This window comes from Phoenix dactylifera, chromosome 15 (assembly GCF_009389715.1).
Source record: "Phoenix dactylifera cultivar Barhee BC4 chromosome 15, palm_55x_up_171113_PBpolish2nd_filt_p, whole genome shotgun sequence".
Classification (NCBI taxonomy): Eukaryota; Viridiplantae; Streptophyta; class Magnoliopsida; order Arecales; family Arecaceae; genus Phoenix; species Phoenix dactylifera.
In genome coordinates, this window is record NC_052406.1 from 9,109,716 (window position 1) to 9,119,533 (window position 9,818).

At 38.7% G+C, this 9,818-nt stretch overlaps 1 protein-coding gene across 1 annotated transcript; it reads left to right on the top strand.

The window, feature by feature from the left end:
- The first annotated feature begins 5,128 nt into the window (after positions 1-5,128).
- On the top strand, positions 5,129-6,103 carry LOC103716289. Its single transcript, XM_008804229.4, has one exon. It carries the CDS (start codon positions 5,167-5,169, stop codon positions 5,797-5,799), a length of 633 nt encoding a protein of 210 aa, XP_008802451.1. The 5' UTR covers positions 5,129-5,166; the 3' UTR covers positions 5,800-6,103.
- Positions 6,104-9,818: the final 3,715 nt, after the last annotated feature.

The window sequence follows — 9,818 nt, forward strand, 5'->3', positions numbered from 1 at the left end:
AAAGGTTGGAAGGACAGAGTGGGTGACCTGTCAAGTGAAGGCTTAGATCACATTTGGTTCTTTATTCCAACCAGTTGGATCAAGACAACCATGATGAAGGTAGCCACCAACTTGCATGTTATTCTAAACATAGAGACAATAACATGGTTCTAGTTAGAACAACATCGTGCTATGCTTTTTATCTATTTTCTTGATTATTGTTAGTAGGAATCTTGGCAAGGTAATCCTCAAGTCTATAGAAACTATCAGCCTGGCCAATTCATACAGATAATTTACTTGGTCCAGTGATGTTTAAGAGTGGGTGGCAATGAATGATGACTCGAAGTCTTGGATCTATCTATATGAGTAAGACGATTGTTTATGACAAGCTGTTGGGTGAGTGAAAATTGTCAGTATATGCCTTTTTCTTAATCCGATGTATTTTTTAAAAAAGTAGACTTCAGTCTTTGGAACCATATCGTTTAATCCTATCCTTTGTCTTATCTTTCTTGTTATAAACAACCTCCAATAAAGTCCTCTGTCTCGTTACCATTTTAACCTCGTACTTATGAAAAGTAAATCAAGCGAACGCAGAAATCTTGTTGCTGCTCTTTATAGCTTAAAACCTTAAAATAGCTATAAAACAAAGGGAATGGAAGAAGAAAGATACAGCATAGCCATGGATTTTTTATTTCTTCATTTTCTTTTTCATGAATAGAGCCTTAGATTCTTCTGTTTTTCTTAGATTTGGTAAGGTGTCATGAAAGAATAAAGAGGGAAAGAAGCGCATGTTTTCATTATTTCTCATGGTGCATGTTTCTTAGCTGTCTTACTGCAACGGAACTAGGCATCCTGGAATACTTTGTAAGCTAGACTTTGAGAAGGTCTTCAACAAGGTCAATTGAGACTTCCTGTTTTCTTGATGCTTGATAGAGGTTCCCTGCCGATGTAGGTTATTTTTTTTTAATCCCTCCTTTCCTTGGTCTTGGATGCTCTGCTTGTGAATGGTGTACCTGGCAGGTGGATCAAGTGCAAGCAAGGACTGAGACAAGGTGATACTCTCTCCCCGACCCTCTTCATCCTTGTCACGGACGTCCTTTCTAAGTCATTAAAACAGGCAGGGTCCATTAGGTTGATTGAAGGTATTGGGGATTTACCATGCTTCCACAATGTTAAAAGTTTGCACTTTGCTGATGACTTCCTTCTCTTCTGTACGAGGAAAAAGAAGAGTATTTTAGTAGTTAAAGCTCTTTTTCTTGCTTTTGAGAATGCCGCTGGATTCAAAATCAATTTCCACAAAAAGCTCAGTCATCTGCATCAATATGGATGTGATCGGGGCTTCAGATTTTGCCATAATGATGAACTGTAATAAAGGAAGCTTGCCTCTCAACTACCTGGGTCTACCTCTGTATCACAAGAAGCTACCAAAGCAATGTTGGATGCCTTTGATTGAGAAAAGCAGTAGAAGACTTGCATCGTGGAAGGATAAGTTACTCTCTATGGGCGGTGGATGTATTAGCCTTATCAATGTTGTGTTATCCACACTTCTTATTTTATGTCCATCTTTAAATTTCCGAAATAGGTGCTCACTTCAGAATTTTAAAGATAGGTAATGACCATTCCGGTTTGCAGATGGTTTTTAGAAAAAAATGTCATTTGCTCCTTGCTATTAAAACTAGTCATCCCCTTTGGATGACAGATGGAGGGCAGCAACTCAATCCACCTATCGTGCAGCTTATCCCTATTCCGAAGGTTACGGATAGCCACCCTAGTGGGTACCACCACTTTTTCAGCACGCTAAATCTACATACTAGGGAGTAACCCACTAACTAGGTAATGGCCTATGTTCCTCCAAATCAAAGAGCTAGAGGACATCGGCTATATTAGGTACCTTCACCTCCAAATCAACTACATCCACCATACCTATAGGCTAAGGGGCAAGCATGACGATGGGTCTTACCATCACCAGATTCTGCATGGTTTCTATTTGCTGCTCAAGTTTGAGTCTCACCTCTACCAAATCCTCCATGGTCCATATTTGTCGCTCAAGTTCACCTTTCTTAAGAGGCGAACTTATCAACCTCCATAGTAAATGAAGTGATTGATGGGTTTGCAAGATCTCCGTTAGCTTTTCGTTAAATCATCTAAGTAGAATTAGTTCCAAGTCGAAAAATAGGTTGATGTGTAGGGTGTCAGATACATCTCATTATCCTCCTGGTCGTTGACTGATGGGATGTGAAGGGCTTGTTTACGCCATATCTAGACCAACAACTATGATTTAAAGGCTAATACACTAAAGGTGTAGGTCCAATAACATGATATAAACTGAGGAGAGTGAGGGCTATCGGCCTAGGAAGAGGTCTTTTATGGAGTGGAAGTCAAGAGGTAGCTAACTAGAAGTTATCACTACTCAATACGTGATGGAATGGTAGTATATCTAGAAAATAAGAGTACTGAAAGGTAGATGATGTCATGTATAACAATAGAGGTCCGCATAGTAAATCAACAAGAACAAGTATCAAAACTGAGTAGTTACACCAATCTTACTACTATCTAGGACGTGAGAGGAGGGGTGGCACTACTTAAAATATAATAGTAACGAAGAGAAGATAACTACCACGTATGACAATAGTACCCCCTACAAGGCATAAATTAGTAAGAACTAGTATCCTATCAACCTTTTTCTCTTTGCTCCTCTCGTTTTCCTCCTCTTCCAACTGCATTGTACTGGATCTTGCTGTGATTTGCCTCTTTTAGCCATTTCTGCAGTTGATTTTTTTTTTGTGTGCGCGCGCGCGCGCGCGCTGATTATATTGTTTTACGTCAATGTGACGTTTACTGTTTTAAATACATAAAGGTCCCTGTCTTGAAATGGCAATAAGTTTCGGGACTTCAGACTCTTAATATAAATACTGACTAGTGTTCTCTGCTGACAAAACTATCCCAAATTTTAACTCCAAATGGCTCGTTGTCACCATTTGTTTAGATTACGTAACCTTCTTCTGTGCCATGACCATTCACCTCAACATCACATAAAGGCTCACTTCCTCTCTACTTGTCTAGTTGTCTGGTTCAGTAATTGTTGGGCAAATGATAATATTTTGATCTCAACTAAAGACTGTTCTTTCTAGCAATTATCATGCCTTGCAAGTCTCATAGCAGGAATCGCGATGAGTAATGCTCGTTGTATAGAATCATCTGATGCTTTCTATAGTTGGGGAGCCATGAGTGTCAAGTTGTTTCTTTATGGAGGCTGGAGTTTTTTTTACTGTAGTCCATAGGTGCGTAAAATGAGAGCAATGGAGGAGATGGTGATAGCCTTCAATTTCTCAGAGTTTTAAAAATGCCACTTAATCTAATTGTTCTCCCATGTTGAGTTGTAATCTTTTTTGCCTTTTCCTTTTTCGAAAAGATGATGGTGCAATTTGTTTCAGCCCCGGAATGCTGAAAAAACAAAGCAAGCATGCGATGGTCAAATAAATGAGCACAAGTTATTCTATAACCTTTCTTGTTGACAATTGGTTGGTTGGAATCATTCAATCATTTGATATAAACTATGGGAGTAGTTTTCCTGCTATCTACGCTCTACTTGCCATTTTTGCTTTGCATGGTGCATTTTTAGTTCGTTATTATATTTGTATGAAGATCTATAATTGCTGCATCCATTAACCGAACTGGTACCATTCGCCAGTTTGTTTTCTTTTAAAAAGGGCCTCCATTGTTGCCAGCAAATTAGGGCTGATGGCTCATGGGTCTCATTTTTTTCAAAAAGCAAACAAATCAATTGTTTTCCCTTACATTTAGGATGCATTTGGTTTAGGATTGATGTCGGAATTGAAATTGAAATCAAAATCGAAATCAAAAAAAAATTTAAATATTAGAAAAAAGTTGCAATTGGGTTTTAAAAGATTGGGACATTTTTATTTTTTTTGAAAGGATTTTTTGCATGAATATCTTTCTAAATACTCAAATTTGCATGAATACCCTCTTCAAATTTATATTTATTTCTGCACCCTCATAAAATACTATTTTTGCACAAATGCCCCTAATATAACGATTCTTCTAACACCGTTAATAGAAACCATACTTATTTTTATTAAAAATAAAATAAAATTTTAAAATTACTTTTTTATCTCCATCACAATCGCCTTATAAATGTTTCTTATTGCACATCTATCCATTAAAAGTATTTTAGTCATCTTAATTTGAAACCGCTAATTTTTTTAACGGCATTAGATGGTGCTAGCATATATGCAAAAATAAGGATAAGAAAGGGTAGAATAGCAAAACAAGTGTTTTATGAGGATATATATGTATATATCAATTTTGGAAGGATATTTATGTAAAATTTAATATTTAGAAAGGTATTCATCCAAAAAGCCCTTTCTGAAAAGAGAGTCGTTCATATTCATTTTTCTTTTTAAATTGATTTAACCTAAGTGCTGCACAATCCGGTCCGGCTTAATTTTGCGAAACGAAGAAATGACTGTTTTAAACGACTGTATCAGTTGTTAAGATGGAAAATGATGGATCCTCTTAGAAAAGTAATGTCGTAATCATAAACTCACTTTGTTGAACTAAAACCTGTGCACACTAAAATATTGATTTAAAAAGATTAAATATATTGATTTAAAAATTGTTACTGCTGTTATACTGATGCAATTCAAGTTCCAGTTTACCATTGTTTTGAATGCAGAAGCCAGATAGCAGAGTAGGAATCTAAGAATTAAATCTGCTAACACCGCTTGCTTCCTCCTTTCAAAGACTGGGGAGGAGTTCTGAGTCTTCTATCCCCCTATTCTGCACCATCCCCCCCAAACCGAGCTGAAGCTCAGATCCCGTATGAGCAATGGGGGTCGAAACAGGGGTTGACACCCTGCAAAATCTAACCTCATCCCCATCTTAAGTAATCACTCAAACTAAAGTTTGGTGGCCTGCTTGATTCTTTTTTTATTACAGCGGTTGGTGCCTAATTTTTTCAAATGTTTTTGATATAACGAGGACAAAAGATGCTAACAGCAATCATAACCCTCGAACACGGAGAAAGGCAAGCAAGAGGATGAAAATTATGGGCTCCACCTCCCAACCTAGCCGTTAGCTAAGGGCTCCAACGGTCACATACCACTCTATTTAAACAATTCCAGATCTCCAGCACCAACATCAGAGAAACGAAAACAATTTGAAAAAATGATGGCCTCCTCCACCAAACTTAGAAGCTCCTCCACGCTCCCTCATCTCATCCTCTCAGCTCTAAATCTCTGCCTCTTCTTCATCTCCTCAGCCTCCTTTGCCCCCGTCATCCTCTTAAGGTTTCCCCCAACTACTTTTGGCTGGGCCCTGTTCATAGTCTCTGCCACCACCCTCCTCTCCTCCCTCCTGGGATTCTGCTCCCAACTGACCCACCTTTGTTTCGTCACCCACATCTCCATCATCCTTTCTTCCTCCATAGGGCAGGCGCTGGGCTTCCTTTCGCTCTTTCTCCGGCCCGACCCAAGCCTCCGGTTGCTGTCTTCAGCGAGGAGCCTGAGGGAGCAGCAGGTGCTGATTAAAATAGAGGAAGGGATGCTACTGGGGATGTTCATGGTGCAGTCGGCAGTGCTGGTCTCAGCATGCATCATACAGAGGTGGTGGGCGAAGGAGTATGAGGAGGTGGAGGCCGAAAGGGAGGTGATTGCAAGGAAGAGGAGCCGAAGGATGGCTCGGGTGCAGGAGGAGGCAATGGCAAATGCTGCAGCCATGGCAGACGTCAAGGCAAGGGCGCTGGATGAGAAGATGAAGAACAAGTATGGGCAGTGGGTGAAGAACGACTTCGAAGGTTGATGTGGGGCTCTCTTTGTACATTGTTAATCTCTGAGTGTGTCCTCCCAGGTTGCTTGTCTCCATGTATGAGCTAAGTTTGGTTTGGTTGGCCACTATAGGGTGGCCACCGGATACAGAGCTCACCATTGTTAATCAGTTGTACTGTGCTTTCGGTGTGCGAACTTGTTAAAAACTTTTAAATTATTTAATAACTTAATATTATTTAATTAAAAAGTTTTATAAGGATGAAATTGTAGCTTACTTGTACTTTTCGGATCTTTGTAGCATTCAACTAGTGGTATTTATAAGAATGTCAAACTAGCCATATCCAAATTCTACAAGTGACCAACAGAGTTTTGTTCACTCCCATCAATGTTTGGCCCTTCCTTTCAAATCTAGAAGAACTCTTATATATAACATGTTAAAATTTATAGATTTTCAGTATCAGAGCATTTGAAGAATCCTTATTCACCTAGCTAAGTTTGATCGAAACCTAGGTAAGGACAAACCTAAGAAATGAAAAACTAAAATAATTCTTGATAGAGGTTTACCCTACATGCTTTAACATCTTTCAGCTCTCAAACAACCTGCTAATGACTCCTTACACCCAAGTTTCCAATGCCCACCCCAACAATCTGCTGTATTTGAGGACCCTAGTTTAGAAATTTGTCAAAAAGATATGCTTGATAAATAGATGACCATAAACTCTCATAACCTACCCAACCTCCCCCCCCCCCCCCCCCCCCCCCCCCCAAAAAAAAAAAATAAATAAATAAATAAATAAATAAATAAAAAAATCAGATGAGTCAAAAAGAAACAAGAATAGAAACTCAAATGTTTCTAAAAATCCATATTCAACTTCTTCTACCTCCATCAACTGCTGAAGGACTTGCATGCATTATTCATCCAAACAAATGCACTTATATGTTCCAGTGCTAGCAAGATCTAGCTAAAGAAACTTGTCTCCTTCAGACTATGCAACTTCCAAAAAGCACTCCTAAGTATATTGTTTCACAAGATTCTTTGTTTAATAGGTAAGTTAGGATTCAATTGAATAAAAATGAGCAAGAGAAGAATGAAAAAAAAGAACCTTCATACAAAAGGAACGAAAGAAGATCAAGATAGAGGGGAAAGGAACTAAGGCAAGACAAACATAAAACATAGATTACATTTTACAAACATGAGATTCCAAAAGCACAAGGCAAATATACTTTTAGTTTGGCATGCTTTGAATTTCCCCTTCTCTGTTCCAACATTTGTATATTAATAACATCTTCTAAATCCGAAATGCATTAGTGGATGTAGTTTGGGGTCTCCAGATATAACCCCAAGAACCAGGCACGCTAGAAAAATTCTCAACCAATATCCTTTAACAACCATGTAGAATTATATACATGGAGTCATGGACTCTGTATCTGATCTATCCATTGTCCAAATTTTGTGGACATATGTGGTTCCCTCTATAAATGACACAAGAAGCTTTAGAAATAGTGAAATGCTGACAATGAAGATGAAGCTGAACGCCTTCAAGCCTCCTATGGAACAATTGTCAACATAGTGTCACTGTTGTTCAAATTAGTTTCTTTCCTTTTCTACTTTAACCAATTAAATTCTAACTTTAGGGGATGATCAAAACAAGATTTTTTGTATTAACATGTACCAGTCGATATGGAATGTACAATGCCAACTAGGTATAATACCAGTATGATACATGGGCTCAATCTACCCCTTTACCAACACATGATACAGAAGTTGTAATGATTCCAACAACATATGTACAGTACTGACCTAAATGTAAGGTTTCGGTCCAGGGTCCGATACCGGAACTTTTAATATTAGTGAAGTTTATATACCATAGCCCATGCTAAATTCTAGTTAACCTTTGCCATGTTGCTTGAATAAGGTGTAGAGCATCAACTATCTGTCCGTGAAGGAAGTTTCGAATCAAATTAAGAATAATTTAGTGAAGTTCTTTTCCAATCATGATAAAGAGGAAATGACACTCACATAAATCAAGAAATTGCAAATACTTTCTATTGGAACATCTACATTAGTATGATTCTCATAAAAATGCTCATTGGAAGATTTAGCATGGAAAATTAATTGATGCAATGAATTCTTCCCAAACTTCCGCATGCAAAGAAAAATAAGTAAAATTTCATGCAAGAGTAGGTGGTTTCTTGTATCCAAACATGAGGCGAAGATGACGAAATTGGCAGGAGCTTCAGTTAACTCACCAAGCACTGATGAAAGAAGATGACTATCACTCTTCATCTTCAAGGCCGTCAGATTCTGCAACAAAGGAACGGGCAATACCTATTCAAACTAGATATTCTCCAAGCTAGGCTACTTACGGAACTTGTTCAAGCCTGTTACGTACCCAAAAAGAATGACAGATACAGCTCTAACAATTAAATTATGCATTTTGCAAAGATCTTGAAGCCAAGGATCTTCTATAACTTGTAAATTTATCAAGAATCAGAAAAATTAAGTGGCCCCCAACAAAGGAAAAGCTACTAAACTAAAAGAAGGAAGGGGAAAAACTTGTTGAATTGGCTGACATGAATACAATTCGCACTATCAAACCATTCAGAACTGGCGTATGTGTATATGAGCTTGTTATTTAGATATACCTATTCCCTGTAGATTCTGCATCATGGATGTCATTATAGATGACAGTCATGCTACCTGATTCTCTAGATCCATCAATTCAGAGTGTTTTGCTTTACTTTAAAAAGATCATGGACCTAATGTGTATCAACAGCAACCAAAGAACCACCAAAATTTCTAAGGTACGAAAATCAGGTTCTATCAACTGTGTTGTTGTGCTAGAGAGTTCCAAATTCAGTAACTCTGCAGCTCTGCTTTGGTTATAATAGCCTCTGCAATATGATGTGATGTTTTTTCTCTACTGCAGCAGCTAGATAAAGGATTTCAGATTCTTTATAAGCCAAAGAAGCAACAACCGTTACAACAGGTTTTCCTTCTATAACGGCTCCTGTCTGTTGGTTAGAACGAGTAGGTTGGCAAACTACAGAAAGCGAAAACCAAAGCCAGGTATACCTGAAGATGGGTAGATCGGAGAGGAACATGACGTGGGGAAGGACCTGCTCCTCCTCGTACTCCCCTCTTGCTCGCGGGCTGGCGCCGCCTCTCCGCCGGTGGGGCTCACCGTCCTCTCTTGCCACTCTCGTCGATGCCTTGCAGCTGCTCGTGGGGATCTTTCACGACGTCGACCGTCCGATCGCGATCCACGCAGCTCCTAAAGCACTTCTCGTCCGAAGAATACGAATTCGAGTCGGAATAGGACTTGGAGTCCTAAGTCCGACTCCTGCTGGGATAATTCCATAATACATGCATCCGAACCACAGCTATAAATTTGCTGAGCTTGTTGAAGAGGGAGGAAGACAGAAAGGGAGAAAGAGTGAGGATGACGGGGCCTGCGAGCATGATTCCTTCGAACACCGCCGCACATCTTTCTTGGTTGGCCCCTTTTGTGAAGACAAAGTTCCATGATCCCTGCCCAATGCATGGAGTTTCTAAATGCTATTTGCTCAATTATTACTGTATAAATTGCATGGGCACTCCCTTTTGTTATCAATGTTGTAAGGAAGATATCAAACATAGCGATCACCTGATCCTACAAGTAAGTAAATTATTTTTTTCCAAAATATTGGTCATTATATTTATTTTATTTTATTGTAACGATAGTATTCTTACCTCTTACATAGAATTAACACTTGTGATATAGGTAAGGAGGGCATGAGGACATTCTGCAATTGAAGTTGGTGACATTAATAAACTTTTAGATGCATCAGGTATTAAAGAATTTAATATAAATAAAAAGAAAATTTTTCATCTTAATAGTCGGCAAACCAAGAAACATACTGGCTTAAGCCTAAAGGGGTGTTGCAAGACATGCAATTGGGAGTTGAAAACGGACGATCTCTTTTGCTCAATAGAATGCAAGGTAAGAATCACTTATGATTTATTTCGATGCCCAGCTCAATTGGATCACTTAAAAAATATTAACTGTCCAC

Bases quoted from the DNA above. Each gene is read 5' to 3' on its own strand.
- LOC103716289 (XM_008804229.4), top strand. From the start codon at position 5,167: ATGATGGCCTCCTCCACCAAACTTAGAAGCTCCTCCACGCTCCCTCAT.